This window comes from Zophobas morio, unplaced genomic scaffold (assembly GCF_036711695.1).
Source record: "Zophobas morio isolate AGI-343-1 ecotype UQ-CSIRO unplaced genomic scaffold, CSIRO_AGI_Zmor_V1 ptg000044l, whole genome shotgun sequence".
In the NCBI taxonomy this organism is placed as follows: Eukaryota; Metazoa; Arthropoda; class Insecta; order Coleoptera; family Tenebrionidae; genus Zophobas; species Zophobas morio.
This window is the reverse complement of record NW_026972149.1, coordinates 2,434,045-2,452,207: the sequence shown is the minus strand read 5'-3', so window position 1 is coordinate 2,452,207 and position 18,163 is coordinate 2,434,045. Positions and strand designations below refer to the sequence as shown.

The 18,163-nt window shown below is 37.5% G+C and overlaps 1 protein-coding gene across 5 annotated transcripts in view; it reads right to left on the bottom strand.

The window, feature by feature from the left end:
* Positions 1-5,733: 5,733 nt before the first annotated feature.
* LOC135141773 (lachesin-like) overlaps positions 5,734-18,163 on the bottom strand; it is a 117,737-nt gene continuing 105,307 nt past the window's right edge. For 3 of the 5 annotated variants that reach the window (XM_064073199.1, XM_064073201.1, XM_064073198.1), the window contains exons 3-9: positions 9,227-9,342; positions 8,369-8,554; positions 8,120-8,318; positions 7,309-7,440; positions 7,134-7,253; positions 6,742-6,912; positions 5,738-6,674 (exon numbers count right to left, since the gene is read on the bottom strand). In XM_064073199.1, coding sequence (XP_063929269.1) covers positions 6,322-6,674; positions 6,742-6,912; positions 7,134-7,253; positions 7,309-7,440; positions 8,120-8,318; positions 8,369-8,554; positions 9,227-9,342 — 1,277 coding nt within the window. In that variant the 3' untranslated portion in view covers positions 5,738-6,321. Of the gene's footprint in view, positions 6,675-6,741; positions 6,913-7,133; positions 7,254-7,308; positions 7,441-8,119; positions 8,319-8,368; positions 8,555-9,226; positions 9,343-18,163 lie in introns of all 5 variants that reach the window. The other 2 variants (XM_064073197.1, XM_064073200.1) reach the window with 2 other exon arrangements.

Sequence of the window (18,163 nt, the reverse complement as noted above, 5' to 3'; positions counted from 1 at the left end):
CAAGCACGACACGCGTATTCCGCCGCCTGTCTACCAATTATCTTCTGCGACCTTCCTACCGTCAAAGAATCTTCTCGTACTACAAGCTCGCAGAAGATGATTAATAGTTTCTTGTTTCAACGTCTGTCCCGAAGTTACCCTAATTGTTTTCCTGTTTAACATTTCTAAGGTGTAATTGTTCCAATAAACATTTTCCATTTGTTAGCATCAAAGGATTATGTTAAAATGCTCTCGTTTAGCCCAATATTAACATTAATTCACTAATTACGCACGCCTATCACCTAGACAGAGCCATTGTCATGAGACAATAATCCCATATTACAAGATAAATTACACATTAACACGCCATATTTACCACAGGTAACGAAAAGCGCAAACGTCTCGTTATAAGAAAATCCTCGTAGGGGAAGGTCGGCCAAAACGATGGATGTGCTTAAGATTCATGATGTAAAAATCTCGATAACTGTGGTGGTGATAAATAAAGAGCGGATTTTAGGGAAAAAAAAAACAAAATAGGCGATAAAATCACGAGATTTAGGCCCGCGTAATGGTGAAATAGGCGCTTTAGGCACGTTTGTCACATTTAACCAAGTATGCAGCGTTAGTAGCAGTTTTAGTTTACCTGTATTATTTTTGTTAGGAAATAAACCCCTACGCTACCCCGGTACGCCGCCTATGGATTTTCTATTATGTGCGGCGATGATGGGTGACTTATCATGACGGCGGCCGGGCGGTGTTCGCTAAAGAAAAGCCTGGAAGCGGAAATCGCGATGGGTATTCTAGAAAGACCTCGACGTTGGAAGACGTTGAGTCTAGTCAAATCCATTCTGCATAATTCATAGTAAAAATTTATCTTAAGGTCTTTACTATGAAATGAGGAACAAAAGTTTGCCTGGCATCTTGAGTAAGATTTGTTTGTGCATGTCAGCATTTTCATGTTGAAAACCATGACATGCTACAACAACACATTTTATTTATTTTATTATTATGCCAATTTATAGAATTAATTTCGTAAACGTGGTGAAAATTGTTGTGATTCCGTTATGCCCCACCATCCCCTACGCGACACCGTTTTTATAATTTAGGATGCTTTCTACATACTTCTAGCGGCAGCTTTTTAACTCCACAGGTTTCGTGTAAAACGACAGTGCAAGAAGTGGAACAGAGTCGGTATGTATTTAATATTCTTCTCAGTGCAACTAAACAAGTGTTTCAAAAATAACCTACGTCTTGAAAAGGGATTTAACAAAAACCGCTTTTCGCACGATATGTTTGACAGCAATACGTTCGTGCATACGTTGCTTCGAACATGCAAGCAAATAAAGCGCGTTATTGGGTGAAAGTTGAACAAGAATGTTTTTCTGTTATACTAATTACATCAGAGAATTTTCTTGCTAGCTTCGCAACTTTGAAAGCTATTGCACTTTAAAACACTTTTGTTTCCAATTTCTTTCGAGTTCTCGCCGTCTACTCATTCATTCACGCTAGATTAGTTTTCATTGTTTCTTAATTTTTCCACCACAAAACCAAATTAAATTTAATTTGCATAGTTCATGTAACTGTTATCATTGCTGCTTATTTCCTTCCTTTTAATAATGGTGACAAGTTATTGTAATATGCTGTTGTGATATATTAGAAAATGTTTTATTAACGTAATAAAGATGAAAACTTAATTTAGTCGTTCGACCTACGCAACTCTGATCGAGTCTGCTATGTGCTAATATATTTTGATCTACATGATCAGACAAGTTTCAAGTTAATGTGAGTTATGTCATGTTTCTTACCGAAATGGAAAACTTACTTTACAGAATTTTAAAAAAATTAGATGATACGTTTATATTATGTATCCCAAATAACACTTGGCAGACTTATATCCTGACGAATAGAAAAATTAAAATTCTGTAAACGCCACTGTTATCAGCTTAAAGGTTAATTTAGTGCATTGCAAATATGATGCACATGTATTTCCTCTTTGTAATGTATTAAAGTAATTGTTCCCTTTCTAGCTAAAAAATGTGTCCAAGGTTGTTTAAATAGAACTAGAGAATGTATGGGGATGATCAATTATCCAAATTTGGGTTAGCGTTTTTCCATCTACGTGATATTTTCTATTACACACCAAATTTGATAACAACCAGTCCAGCAGTTTCGAAGAATATCTGTTTAATAAAAACCAACTCAACACAGACAATGGACAGACAGACAGACGGACAGAGACTCATTTCTTCGTACTCTAGGGGTCATGAAAGGTCGACAAAATATGGAAATAGCTAGTCGCCGCATGGACCCTATTACAATACTTCTTCAGCTTGCGCTGGGAAAGTAACAATTTCAATATTTCTATTTATTAATAACAATTCTCTTAAGAACATAATAGTATGTTGCTCAATGAGGACCCGGGGTGGGCTAGTTAGCATCATGCTTGCCCGCTACACCTTGGGTCGTGGGTTCGATTCCCGCCATGGCTCTGGGTGTAACGTGTATGTCCCGTTCCCCTGTAATTGGGCCTCAGTGCCTGTTGGGGGACGTAATTAATAAAAAAAAAAATAAAAAAAAAAAAAAATTTGCGTTGATTTTTGTCGGATAGATAATCTCCGAAACTACAGGATCGATTGTTTCAGGTTCTTTTAAGAGATGAATGCACACTTTGATTCCGGCAGTGATACTGTAACCAGTGTTATGAATGTTCAAATTCTTTCAAAGTATTGTAGGTAAGCAGAGAAAAATGTTGTGCCTCGGTGGGAGTCGAACCCAGGTCTCTATGCTTTCCGGGCAAGTATCTTAACCACTGGACCACGAAGCCACTTATCTTTCTCTGGTTACCGACGTGTTATTGTGCCGCCACAGTATAAACAGTCGAAGTTAAGCAACTCAGAAATTGAGAAAACATTTTTTCCGTTGTTTATCTACTTCAACTAATATATTCTTTTTTTTATTTTTAGTTTCAGTTTTTTTTACTTTATAGATGATATCAGGAAACAAAAACTCGCAAAATCAAATCTTATAATTTTTCAAAGAAGCGATTTATTGGATTGTACGTCAAGGGCGAGGGAAGTTCTGTCGAAATAACCTTCCACCAATTTTTTACCAGATGATTATAATGATCGAAAACATATTTCCGCCAAAATATAAATGAAAAATTAAGAATAAAAATTCCGGAAATTCATACTATAATTACGAGTCGTCGAGAAAGTGCAGGACTTACGTTGTGCTTGGGGAATATATTTCTACATAAAACTGGAGAATCTTAGTTATGCAGATTATATGCAAAGAATTTCATCGAAAAATAGAAATTAGGAATATTATATATAATCGATAAATTAATTGCCTGTTTGTGTTGAATATTTCTGTTCCTTTGAGGGAATGCGAAATGGATTGCAATATAAAAAAATTGGTCTAAGCTTATTCCGAGAGAAATTTCTTCGCCTCTGAAGTACAGACTAACAAATCAAACTTCTTCGAAAAATTATAAAATTTAATTTTGCGAAATCACAATGTAAGAAACAACTGACCTATGACGTCATCACATTGTTGGCGGGGATGACCCTATTACAATACATCCTTAGCTTACGCTCGGAAAGTAAAAAAGCTACGAAAAAGATTTAATTTTACAATACATATATTTCTTGTAATATCACGCTTATAATTGTTCGAGTCAAATTTAGCTTTCACGTCTATAAGAAATTTATTGTCAGAAAAACAAAATTTGAAACGTCCGGTGAGAGATGTTTGCTACCAAAGTTCAGGATAATGGAGCAAGTCTAAAAAATGCGACGCACGGTAATGTGTTTTCGGCTAATTTTTTTGCTTATCATAAATGTATCAATATAACGAAATAAAAAAGATTTTATATTTTTTATGTAGTTGAACACTCGATTATGCAAATAATATTGTATAATTTTTTTTATATATTTTAGATAAATTTAAATATTTCAATTGATTCTAAAAATCTGTTGAAGTTGTAAATGGATAACAGCCTTCAGAAAGTAGTGTAGTTTCGATTTTCGGCTAAGGCGCTTCTAAATACTGTAAGACAAATTGCCTAAAGTGTGTAAGCAATTTGCCAAGAGTAGTGAACCGCAGTTGCTGAGGTGTCTGGGTATTTTGGTATCTAGAAAGTCGGAAATTTGCGACAATAAAATTTCTGAGGCTTTCCGTTGCTTTATTCTGCAATAAACTATAGGAACTCCAAGCAGTTATTTTCTGAGTATTCTCCGAAACGACGGAGAATTACAGAAATATCCGGAAAAAATGTAGCTTTTGTGTTGTTTTTCACAACATTGACAGGAAGTTTCTGCAATAATAACGCATGTATACGTAAAACGATTAAAAAACGTTTCCCCTTAAGGTAATCGTGTTAACGCGAATCCGAACATCGAAGTAATCTCCTGATTGCAATCGCTGTTTGCAAACGCTCCTTTTAACATCTGAACAACGGTTGCACAATTCCACTTCAAAGCAGAGGATAATAGACTAATAGCGATGGTCAATAAAGTTTTTTTATTACGTTGTTGTGAAGATTCGATTTAAAAAAAAAACAAAAGATATTATTTGTATTTGTTAATTAACATGAAAGTAAAACTGTAGCTGCCAGAGTTAGTTAACACAGAAGTTTGTAAAATATGCTCAGTATCTATATTTAAGTACTTTACATGTTTAGAACGAGAACACGCACATGCTTTTATCTTGTTCTGTGATATTCATTTGAACATATTAATAATTCTATTTGTACAATTTACTTTAAGCAGCTCTAGTATTAAAGCTGTTTTACTCATCTTTTGAAACCTGAGCTACATTACGTCTCGCGAGAGCTAGAACAAACATTTTTAGTTACATACGCGCGACATTCCTCTCGAGTTTCTTGAAGATTATTTGAACACATTAAAAAAAGTTTTATTACAGAAAACTATTACGAACGAAATTAAACAGAAAGGTAATACGAAAAAAAAAGTAACGCAACTTTTATTAGTTTGAAAATCATAATCTTGTCGAAAAAATATTGTATTTTTTAATTTACATACACAGTAAATATCGCAATTTTTGCGACAGACTATTGACAAAAAATATTGAAGGATTCTTTTCACAATGACACATAGGAAACTTAAAAGTTCGAAAGAAAATTATAAAGATTGAGGAAATTTTCCTGTACTGGTGACAACTTACAGTTTTCTTTTAGTATGTGTTAAGGGTGTAGCAGTTTTCTCTTTGTAGCTTTGGAAATAAAAAGGGCTTGGTGCTGCCATCTAACCGAGCTTTATGGAACTTGTAAAAGTTGACTAAAGGTTGTGCGCTTACGTGATCTTTCCATAAACGAGATCGATCTACGAATGTGTAGTGCGCATGGAATAAGTGAAAGCAATTCAATTATATAAATGATTTATTGAATTATGTTATTGTCATCAATATACAAGTTTCACTTGCATGAGGTAAGGTATATATGTATTTATTTATACATTACACCAATTAAATACATAATAACAAAGTCTCATAACAGTTCATTTATATATTCTACTCTAGACAAACAATATTATGATTGTTCTTTGTATTTAATTACAAAATTACTCTTTGGTAATTCGTTTACATTTTATGTATAAAACAATAATAAAATAATAAGAGCCCAAAGTAAATAAAATATATTTTCTAATAAAATAAATAACAAAAATGTAACGTACATAAATACAAATTTACAACGAGAAGAAAAAAATGTTTTTGGTTGTTTTATTACCTAATACATTTGTATACAATATGTAAATATGACTTTATATACCACGAAATGTGTATAAAAAATGATAAATCACAAATATGTATAGTTTTCATTCGGAAGACATGAAGGATTTTATTACTAAATATTAAAACGATCGTTGTATTTCAAAATAAAAAAAAAAATTCAAAACTCATTTCATAAGTGCCTTATATTATATTGTATATGTTTTAAAAAAGGCTATTGTCCTTCATATATTAGGTATATATCGGATATTGTCATTTAAATTCCATATTGTTCTTGATGATGTCAGTTAGGAAAGAATCGATAATGGATATGGTTGTTTTGTGATAGTGAATAGACCCGAAGCGAAAAAGGAGGATTTAGATCAAGTGATGGTTCGTGTATGAAAGTAAGAAACCAGTTATTACTAACAATCGCAAATGGGAAGACATGGTGATATGAAACTCAGAGTGAGTTTAAATTGTACAAGGAAGACGTTTGCCAGATAAAACCTTACTAATTTGGGAGTACTCAAACATATGTTGCGTAAAATATCGAATCAATTGGGTTAGGTATTCCCTTGTTTCCTCCGAATAATGTCTCTAATTTAATAAAAATTAAACAATTTCTCTATATACAGTATACAATTGAAACATAACAAATCCAATAAAAGTATAACAACAAGATGTCTCGAAAGGCAGTCCGACTGCCGTATTTCGATGAAGATGATTCCATGGTGGAGATCGACTAGCACTTGGTACCGACATCTGCGAAGGCGACTGTGTTTTGACTTCAGGTAACAATAGCGTGGTCATTTCTTGATCCTCTTCGCTCCTACTGTCACCGGTTTCTTTTTTCTTTTGTTGTTTGTATTTTTTCTGTTTATCTTTGTTCGGTGGTTTGCGAGGTTTCGTTTCTATGTAGCGGGGTGTGCTTGCGGTGCTAGTAGATTTTATGATTATTTGTCGTTCTAAAACGTATTTGTGTGTTTAAAACGAGCAGTCGATAAGTGATAATCAAGTAAAAGTTTGATGTACCTTGTAGCCGCACGGAGCCCTCCGCTTTGCCTAAGGCGTTCGATGAGCTGCAGGTGTAGCCTCCGAAATCTCTCTTTTCTAAATTACGTATTGTCAAATTCATATATAGCGAATACTCGTTAATCGGAACCTCTTCGATAACGTATTTGTCGCTAGGAATGAGCTTTTCTCCTGGAAGAAGTATTGAGTGTGTAGGTCGTGGCGCGGGCAGATTTTAAAATATGGGAGGGAAAACGTCATGAATTAGGTTTAAGGTGTGATATATGAAGTGCCTAAAAGAACCGGAGTGTGGCGTATAATTTGAAATGTGTAGGTATCGGCCTGTGTCCAGTAATACACTATATATGACTTCGTGTTGGTTAAGCTAGGCCCGAGGGAGATGCTGCGCTTACCGGTATTCCGCATCCAGTGGTTCATGGCTTTAGGGGATGCTTCAACGTAACATTGTATGGCAACGTCACGTGCAATGGGGGCGGCCACTAACTGATTCGATACTTTAATCAGCGGATGAACTGTAAAATACGAGGTTAATTCCGGAAAATGTGCTGATTCGGAGAGGTCACTTACAGTGAACTTTCACAATCAATCGTTTAATGACAGATGGGGGCACGCCGTTGCTCGCAATACATAAGTAAGGCCCCATATCAGTGCGCTGTACATTCGTCAACGTCAGTGTCTCTCCACTGAACTGCGGTAGGGCTGCAAATGAGTACGTATGTGTTAGATCAGCGTTGTTATATTCGAGATAAATACATAGTCAATATATTTGGGAAAGTCAAACACAGCCTTATACACGTATATGAAATGTACGCCCCATACGTCGCGATATTTCAAAATGCCAAGAAATAATGTCGAGCTGGGCCAGCGTGAGCCATTGCTGGCTGCGAATCGTCGCGGTCACCATCCAACCAATTGGAAGAATAAAGACAAATGTTTAGTTGGGTTCTCAAGCGCTAGCGGATATAAATGCCACTCGCAATGCTTGTTCTGTTTGATGAAACGTACGTTCGGTCTGCAGAACAATCATTCTTAAAATTAATAATACCGAAGGAAAATCGCTAGAATGGGCTCAGTTGATGTCTGGACACGCGCATGAATCTCAATACACCTGGTTCATTTTACCGAGACTCCTGAAGATAATGGACAATTTGAATTTCAAATTAGATGAGATTTATCGGGAGCAAAATGCAGTCGTGCGAGACTTGTCAGAGCTACCAATACTATGAGTTAGTTGAATTTTTCATTGCACATGTTCCGAGACATAATGCAAACGGGATTTGGCAGAAAAGGGGATTATCTTTAAAACAGCATCTGCTCGTAGTCTCAACGAGACGCATATTCTGAATATAAATAAAAATATGAACAATTTTCGCTTTACCTTGTTTCTCGCGGATTCCGTCGTGACGCAACACTATTTTCTCGCCACCTTCCCTCTTCCAAACGACGGTGGGTTCCGGGACTCCGGTCGCATAACAACGCAGTGTGATGGTACCACCTTCAACTGCAACACCTGAACCTTGAGTTGATTCGTTGTCGTTGAGTATGTCCGGAGGGATAACGACTTCCAAGTTTCCCATCTATAAACGGTTTCGTTTTACGAGTTTCCAGCCGGTTTTGAGAAACGTACCTGGCTTCGCATGGGATCCGTGTTGATTTGACACATGTAAGTTCCGGAGTCGTTCTTTTGTACGTTGGAGACGTGCAACATCCAAGTATTGTGTCCATTATGTGTCACCGAAAGCCTAGGATTTTGGGCTACCATATGAGTATGAATTGCCAGAATCGCTTTAGTATCCGACTTGATCCATGCTACCTGAAAGTCGACGAACTTCTGTATTTAGGTACGGATATTTGCCTCTAAACGCGTTTGATCGGATAAATTCGTCGCGGACTTTTCTATATAATTCCATTTACGGTATTTGGCGAACGCGCTGAATGCTTGAGGCTTCAGGGAAGGTATACTCACTGATTTTATTACGAACAGAGTTGGTTTTGAAAGTAGTACGTAACAAACTCAATAAGTGTGAGTTGCACATCTGATTGGACGTCTTTGTGTTACCTCCGGGAGTAGTAACACAATGCAATCAACGCGTATATGTCCTACTGGTGACTGAAATGGGATGTTTGATGAAATCATTTTTCGACTCATTTTCTTTAGGTGTCTGCTTTTATCGAATTGAAATTACCCGAACTAGTTCCACTACATGTTTTATTTTATTTTATTTTTTCCCCGTGTTGTGTGTGTGAGTGCGTGCGTACGTGCGTGTGGAAAAGGAAACTTGCTGTTTGTTCTGTGGGAGTGGAAGTATAAGAGACAATTTGACAGTTAAATATTTAGTGTATGGGCCAGAGCGTCGTCAGTGTCAGTTCCGATCACAAGTAATATGTTAACCGGTGTCGTATACGGTTGTTCCTTTTTTCGTCGTAAATGGAAAGAAAGATGTGTTTGAGTCAGCAACAAACGACGTATCCGCAAGTTTTTTACCTTGTAAGAAGACAGGTGATTAACAACGCATGTGAAGTAGACGTCGCGGCCTTGCGTTACTGTGTGATTTTCCAAAGGGCCCAAGAACTCGGGTTCGGGCTGCTCGGCCATCTGACCTGTAACAAAACGAAAGATAACTGCATAGACTTGCCAACGCGATAAGTGAAGTGAAACTAAAGATATTCAAGAGAATATTTTGCTGAAAGCGAGCTGCGGACGTGTTCGGCGTGCAGAATCGTCTCGAAACATAAGAATTCAAATACTCTAAATGTCACATTCTGTAAATGAGACTGATTTACATTGGAATGTTGCTTATTAAATATTTAACTCGCTGTATAGTGGGATCTTGCAGGTGGCGAACCTATATAAGGGCGGACGTCTGCGGAGGAAACGGTGTTAGTGAATGGCCGCTATCGGCTCGTGTGCAACTAACTTCGCAGATGTGGTTTAAACAACAAGGTCTGATACCATTCAAGCTATGCCGCCCTACTGTATCGCTTCGCATACACCCTTGTCGTCCCGTCACTCACGGAAAACGTCACTTCTGGCACAGTAAATCGCAAAATCATTCAACTGAGTAGTCTGTGAAAAGCTCTGGTTATACAGTCTCGTTTAGCGTTTGTCATGCTTGAACGAGATGCCGAATTTGTTGCTGCCAGTGTTGCTATACGAACGCCGATTTCATACTCTCCATTGTTTTCAATTGTGAACACCAAAATTGCGAAACAAATAAATTCCCTCCGACTCATTGTGCGCGAATAAAAGAACGTCGCCAAACCTATTTCTATAAATAATTACAATGCAGCCACCAATATTTTCCCAAAAGAAGTGCACGTTTAGTTTTAAAGCTATATTGATTTCAGAATTGGACGAAGAGGCAAATCCCTATTATTTCTTTAACTCTATCATCATTCCCAGCGAATGGCGCAGCACTCAAGCCTTCCATTCTCTAGAGCCGACAAGCTGAAAATCTGCAATGAATTTGGATACAGTGTCAGCCGCGCGCGTGAGTTGAACTGAGAGAAGGCCAGGTCAGCAACCACATATACGTATTAGAAAATTCTACACCGTTTTAATACAACTAACTTTCCGCCGCTTCCAAAACTAAAATTAATAGAAGCCTTCTCTCCCGAATAACCGTGCCGAAACCGACTCTCTAATCACATTCTCTTATTGTTGCCAAAACAGAGAAAATCCTTACCGGGATACATCGCGCACGACCTATTAGAGAATATTACTAACTCTTCTTACATTAACCCTTTTTGTGTGTAAAGTTTTGACGCTCTAATACTGTCTGCGAGGTGTCATTAAGTGAGGCAAGGTAAACTTTGAATTCAAATAAGGCGGCTGCGAGTTGATCACTCGAAAAGTAAAAAGTCGTTTGAGCAATCAACAGTTCGTTTACCATTTGCTCGAAACAAGGACCTATTAATTTAATTCTTAAGGAAGTTGTGCGAATTAACCCCTTGTTTCAGCAATCCGCAGATCAAGAGCGGATTTTCTCATTTGCATAATTTGGCGATGGTGCCTCAATTATGTTTAATAATAACCCCCGAGGTCTTGCTTTGTCCGCATTTTTAACAATTTATTCTGTATCAAAACTGATCTGCCCTATAATTACTTTACAAGACAAAAATATGGCCAAGAAATTTCTATTGGCAGCGACATGTTTTGTTAGATAATATTAAATTCCTAAAATATCCCCGTTGAGCCTGCGGCAATCTGATGGCTTTTTGTTTATTTGAGAACCTTAAGAATGTGTATAGGTGCATTTTAGGTTTAGGGCATCGCTGATCAATGGCTGTATACGATTTTGGCGACGGTATAAGGGTAGGGGTGAAGGTTTACGAGTTGCCGTCCACAATACATTCAACGCGTTCAGCATGGTATGCTGTCTAGTAGCACATGTGAGCGCTCCCAATAATAATTCACTGTCGCCGTAGTAGAATCAACAAATTAGTATTGCAGCTACTCCAACATTGCTAATCCTGGATTAGCCGGGACTTTAACGCAGAGCCACAGTCATGGCGGCCGATCGCATTCGGTACACTCCCCGCCAAAGGCGTCGATTTTTTCACTGTTTAGGAACTTATCCAGACTAAACCATTTCTACTAACATCACACTCGGCAGTATATGTAATTCACCAAGAAAAGAGAAAAAAATTTAAAATGCTTCAACCGACAGATAAGTTGGAGTCATGTAGTCGGACAAACAAGTGTATGTCTTTTAAATGGGATACTCATTTTGTTGGTCCGTGCAGTCAATAGCGAGTCACGTTTTATGAGACACTGAACTTCAATATCTTTTTAGCTTATATCAACTAGAGCAATTCCGTAGTCAAATTAGCTTTATATGGTTGTGAATAACTTCTTTCAACTCAGTAAGACCTGGAAACGATTTGAATAAGCAGCAGCTAAGCCGTGGACGGTTTAGGTTATGGAGATCTAGTGGTTGATTTTGATGAATGTCGGAATAAAAGTTGGCAGAATCATATACGACAAAGAAGGAGTTTTTAATAAATTTTTAGGTAAAGTGCGGCGTATATTGACGTCGGAACAGTAAGTCAAGCAAGTTAGTAAAGATGAAATCGACAACCCCGCCAAGGCTCCATTCAATATTCGAATCAAATGTTGTTCGTTTTGTATTTTGAGCGATTCTACATGAGGTATCTGTAAACCGGAGCTGGCTGGCAGTAATCTCGATGAAAATATAGTTTCAAATTCATTCGTGTACGGATGTATGGAAATGGTAAAAGTTTTCAGTATTTGTTTTGTTAAGTAGGAAGCTGATGGAGGGATCGGGAGTGGTGTGGAAAAGTGGAATCGTTTTGTCTAACCGCGTTAACTTGAAGAAATGTTATTTGTCGATGCTACAATGGGTGCAGTGTGGAGCGAACAATGGATGTGTGTTTTGTTAGTGGTGTGCCTGCAGCCTGCAACCGACACAGCCCAATTCTGAGGCGGCGCATTGAGCATGGAGGCAGCTGATAGCACCCCGCATTCTCCGTTTGACTAATTTGATGTTATTCAGTGGCTCACGCTACAGAGGTCATGCAGATAAATGGACCAAGAGCGATAACTAAGCTCCTTAACTTTCCATTTTGCAGTTGGTAGCGCATATGTTGCAAGAGATTAGCAGGCAGAGTCCGCAATCAGCGCCGCTCCAAGCTTCTTCAGCGGCTCTTTTTAATACGATGTAAACCTGTTCGGCGTTTATATCTGACATTTATGGGCCAGTGCGCGCTCAAATTGAGCTGCCAGACGTGTGTACAATACAGTTCCATGAGCCGCACATACACTGTTCGAGTCGCTAGCCGGAACTTAACCGAGACTCAATTTACTGGCGGATTAAGACACTCGTAGCTATTCACTAACCCCCCTCGAACAAGCGGTGTTACGGTTCTTAATAAACGAAGACTATGTCATTGTCTCGCGTCATTAAACTCGAAATGCTCAATGCCGGGACTACAGAGCTTAGGTAGACGCTGTTTTTGAATTAAATACAATTGTTCAACAAATATCTAACGATTGACTCAAACAAAGAAGAATGTCCCTACTTCCGACAACCGTAACGCAACCGCGAAATTGACGCATAAACAAAATGCTTAGCAGCTCCCGACCGTCACCGACTTTCTTGATTAACCTCACGTTTTGACAATTCAAGATTGATTAAATCAAAATATAACATCTACTTGTTCGATCGCGAATCTTCAGGTCGTTCGTATCCTTTAAAACTTGTAAGGAAGAAACACTACGTGCTTTGTAGACACCGACATAAAGTGTATTAGGACGACGTTTTCCGGACTGGATCCTACCCTCTTCACTTCTTTCCTTTCCTCGCCTATTCTTGATTCTTGACTTTTCTTTTATGTCTTCCGTTTCTTTCGTTCCTATTCTCCACCGCCACCCTCATTTCTATTACCTCAAATTTTCTTAAAGTGCTCTCTACAGAAATAACCAAAACACTGCAACCATCCTTAAATTCGATCTAATCCTGGAAAGCTTTCCCACGATAATTCTGGTCATGATACTCTTCATATGAACTACGAAATACAACCGCACCGATTTCTTAAACGAAAGAGAAATCTCAAAAATTCTTAAGGCTGAAATTGTGTCGCCTTTTTGAAAACTTGTAGTTACGCTTACAACAAAATTCGCAAGTTTGTCTACGATTTTCTTTTCACAACTGTTGCTTTAACATGACCGCAAGATGTTTCCGTATTTAGTGCATCCTTTGTGAATGCAGACAAGAGCGGTTGATATTGTCTTTTTGAAAGTCATCGTAAAGCCAAGTTAGCATCAATTCACAGTCCTTATCAATATGATACGATATTCCGTAAAACTCCACTCACTTCCTTCTTCCACTTTTTTACACGCTATTAGAACTTCCAAATATTTGACTCCGTTGAAAATCTAAAGACATTCTGGAACTTTACCTAAGCGATTTCTACTTCCCAATTAACATATCTACAAACCCGGAAAATCTTTAAAAACATGTTCTTCCCGTGTTTCAAACCGTTTTGACTCGTCAGCAAGAAGGAGGTACTCGATACACTGCAGAGTTACTACGCAGACATGACTTCTATGAATGGGACAGATCTTTGGAGCGTCCGCTCATTGTTCAAGAACATTCCACAGGTGTAGAATATCCTTCATCGATTGCTTATGCAGCTTGCAACTTCATGCAGAGCAGTTTTTGTGGATTTTCCTAGCTGTAAGCATGCTGACTTGGATCGTCTTGATCCAGCTTCCGAATGTCTTTTTCGTATTATGTTTCTAACGTTTTCAGCAAGAATGAGTTAGGTTAATTGGTTGGAACGATTTAGTGGAGACGTAATTCTGAGGTCCTGGTTTCGCTATAAAGGTAATTTTCCTTTCCGCCATGCGTTCGATATGTAGGCAAAGGCTAAACATCGGATCACTGCCACTACCAACGGATGTAACTCATTGATTCTCCACCGCAGGAGGCTGGAGGTTCCGTTCGTTCAGTTTATTCTACTATCCGCCACCTGTGCAGCTGCAACGCAATTCTTGGATTGGTCAGTTCCATGGCTGCATTCGCAAGTCTTAAACTCTTAGGATTTCTTGCTTCGTGATGGTAAGTCTTTGTCTATATCTATATTTTTTAGGTCAGCTTTAGTTTATTCTTCAGTTATTCACAAGAATTTTTATGTACCAACCATTTGATGATGTCCTATCAAAATTTACATTTGATGAAATCACATGCAAGTGGTTCATGATTCTGCCTTGATTTTTTTCAGAATTACGTTACAAAAATTGCTGTGCAATATTTGTCGCGCGGAACGTAGCCAATATTTGTGTTCTACGCACCACGAGGTCCTGGTGGTCGTGTGGATTTATTTGTGCCTTAGCGTTGAATTTGAGGTCGACCGTGAGTTCGAATCCCGTCCTCGACCAATTTTGTTTTCTAACACATTTTTATTTGAACGTTCAAGTGTAAGGGAAGTCCTAAATAACTTTAGATTCTTTTTAATTATAGGTGTTAGCATTAAATAAACAGAATTTTGTAAAATTAAAGTTTATCCTCTGTCGGTATCGATTTTTACTTCCTGAAGTTGAGCAAAGGAAATGTTGTAATAGGTTCCATCGGGCAACTGGATACTTTCATGTTTTCTCGCATAAGTTCACCCTCTCGTGGGTCGGCTTCCATCTATTTTTATTGAGCAAATCAAGAACGGTTAATTCTATTTTCCAGAAAATTTGAGAATACAGTACTGTTATTACCAGTACTACACTGCACTTATTCAAATTGAGGTATAAGTGTCCTTGGTAAGATGTTGATGACGTCATTACAAAATTTCGTCATGGGAGAACTCACTCGAACAACGCATAACATGCTCCTTCACCTTTACTTTCGTATTACATACGTAACTTTATTTTAACACATAGGTGTTTTATAATTTTTTTTCTTTCAAGATCTCTATATTGTTTGAATTCAGTTTGTATTGGTTGAATTGAAACTCGCTGTTCTTGATGTTAGGCTTGGTTTACAGCATATCTCAGCTTTCGACACATCTTTTGTGAATCTAAGCAAAGTAAAGTTTACTTTTTTAATTAATAAACTTCTACCGTTTCTGTTTGACGGTTGAGTGGTTAGTGTTTTTTTTTCGAAACTTAAATAATAATTTTAACGTCGACGTATGAATTTCTCGCAAATTTTGTAAAAAATTAGGTGGGTATATAACTAAATTCGGTTTTCTGCTTTTACTTCGGTTAGCTTCAATTCAACAATGAAATCTAATTTTTAAATTTAGAAAAGTGTAAAACATAAGTGAATAACTTGTATTATCGTTGGCCTCTTCTTCCAAAAACGCCACTGTGAAAAGCAGAGTTCGTAATTTTTGTTAAGAGTGCGTGAATGAAAGTAGAAGTAATGCTATCTCTGTCGCCACTTAATTACCAAGAACAAATTTGATCTATTCGAAAATGATGTCTTGTTACATTTGCATGGCTTGATAAATCGCTACAATTCCCTTTGAAGCAAAAGTTAAGTGGGTTAACTCAAACAAAGAAAAACGCGTCTCTCCAGCAACCACACCGTTATCGGAAAACCGCTCGAAAAGCGATACGCTCTACAGCTTGATTAAAACAAACTGAACTTAATTTGTCCATTAATATTATAAATACCTAGTCACCCAATGGCTTAATAGATCAGTCAATGAGTTTCAGTGTTAACTAACTTTGTTCCCATTATTTAATTAACTGCCTAAGAGGTTAGACATCAGCTAAACCACTATCTTGAGTAAATCACGCAACAACAAAAAGTTACGAAACACGGATTTCAATCAGATTATACAAAGCAGTGGATAGATATGTTGAACGGTCAATGTAATGAAGTGGAAAATTTTAAATCATTTGGGATATTGGAATTCCAAATTTCTGTGTCGAGGTGTACATAATGGTGGTTCTTAATCGAGGTAGAAGTGAAGTATTGTTTTTCCCACCAGGAATTTCACGCATCATTTTTTCGGCTCTGTCAATCGAAACGCAAAATTAAACATGGGCATAAAGAAAAAACTTTCACCAAGATATACGCCAAAGCGGGGCTACAGAATTTTTAAAACCACAAAAATATGCGAAAAAACGTAAATGTATAAACTAATATTTAGGCAAAAACAGTTTCCAAACTTCTCACTCAAATTAGTTAAAGTTTTACGGAGCATTCATCTAGGAGAACGTTAGCAACTTTTCAGGCTGATTCCGGAATTGGCGTGGCTGGATGAAAAGACACGATGAATGGAAATCCCAACTGTGGCAGAAAATTGCTAAATTTGACTCATCGATGTTGTTGGCGTTATGTCGGTCCTAGCAGCGGAATTAGTGTAGCATTCAGTGTACAAATTATTAATGACACGTTTGAAATTTCTTCAACCTAAGAACAACGGCGTTTACAGAATTTCAATATTTCTATCCGGTGTCAAGATATATGGCACAATCGCTTTCCAGAGTGTCGGTTTCTGTTTGCAGAGCCCAGAAATAATGCTTTATTTACAAATCAGGTAAGGAAAATGCGATAGATACGTGGTAGTTTTTGTTTGCCGCTGAACCGCATTGATAGCTTTGAGCGTTAATTATTTTAGCAGCACGAGTTTATAGGACATGAAGGTCTTTGTGTAAGGAATGTGCAAGTTAATGGCAAACTGTTGAATTTTAGTCAGATATGACAATATTTTCCTATTGTCAACATAGAAGGGGACATCATTAAACTTAGTGTATCTGTGGTAGGAATACAAAAGCAACCCACGCACTGATCTCATAACAAACGAGGGCTGAACACAACTACCGATTAGTGTGATAATTGGCTGTGTAAGATTGCTTATTCAACCGTTTAACTTCCCATCGTCTTTTTTCGAATTTGTTGACTACTCGAATTCGTTGTTTTTGTTATAGATCGTCGCGAAATCTAATTATGGGAAGTTCTCTTGCTTTGTGTAACACGAAGCCAAGTAATCCATTGTGTTAATTATAGTAACAGTTTCCTAAACGAGACTGTACTATCAGACTAAGACAATTGACATTGTGAACATATCATGTGCGAAACCTAGAGTACCTGACTGAGAAGACGCTGTGCAGGGGAGACGTGTTTGTCGAAAGATAAGCTCCAAATTAACTTCCTTTAAATTGCCATGTTTAGAAAATCATCCGACATTGGGTTGTACTATTCTCTTAGTTTAGTTGTAGGAGGGCTAATCCGATTTAACTAAAAACAGTCGCACTTATTTCAACATTAAATGCCGTTTTCAAACAGCGTGAGGCTTGGAAAGCGAACATCGGCAAACCGGTAACAGATGCGTCTTATTTTCATAGCTTTTCGACCTAAATCACTGGTGTGAATGAGGTATTTAAGACCGGGTTTTATCGTGGAAACAGAAAGAAAACTGTTACATTCAACTTTTTGCGAAAAATGAGCTCCACAACTAGCTTTAACAAAAGACAAATTATTTTAAATGTTGCGGCTAACGCTTATGACGCTCCAAGAACGATATCACCAATATGCAGAAATGCTCTTAGTTATACCTAATATTACAAAGATATTTATTATTATTGAACATAAAGCAATCGTCGCTGCCACATTTATTGCGTGGAAATTGACTGTAATATGAGTTTCTAAACATTTTCCAACTAATTTTCAATTAACTCAGTTTGGTAATGTGATTGGTAATAATATCACGAGTAGATTCATTGTGATCGAATGTATTGCGCTGGATACAAAGACCACTACTGTTCTGAAATATGCTAATGCATTAGTACAGTACATTCCAACACAACGAATAAAACAGTGGCATTAGTTGTGATTATACAATGGTCGAAAGCAGAAAACTAAAGTCAATAAAGAACTGATTATACCTCCGAAGATATAACCACTTACCATGCGCGGTAGTCACATCCACTGGTTGATATCCAATAAGCCGTATA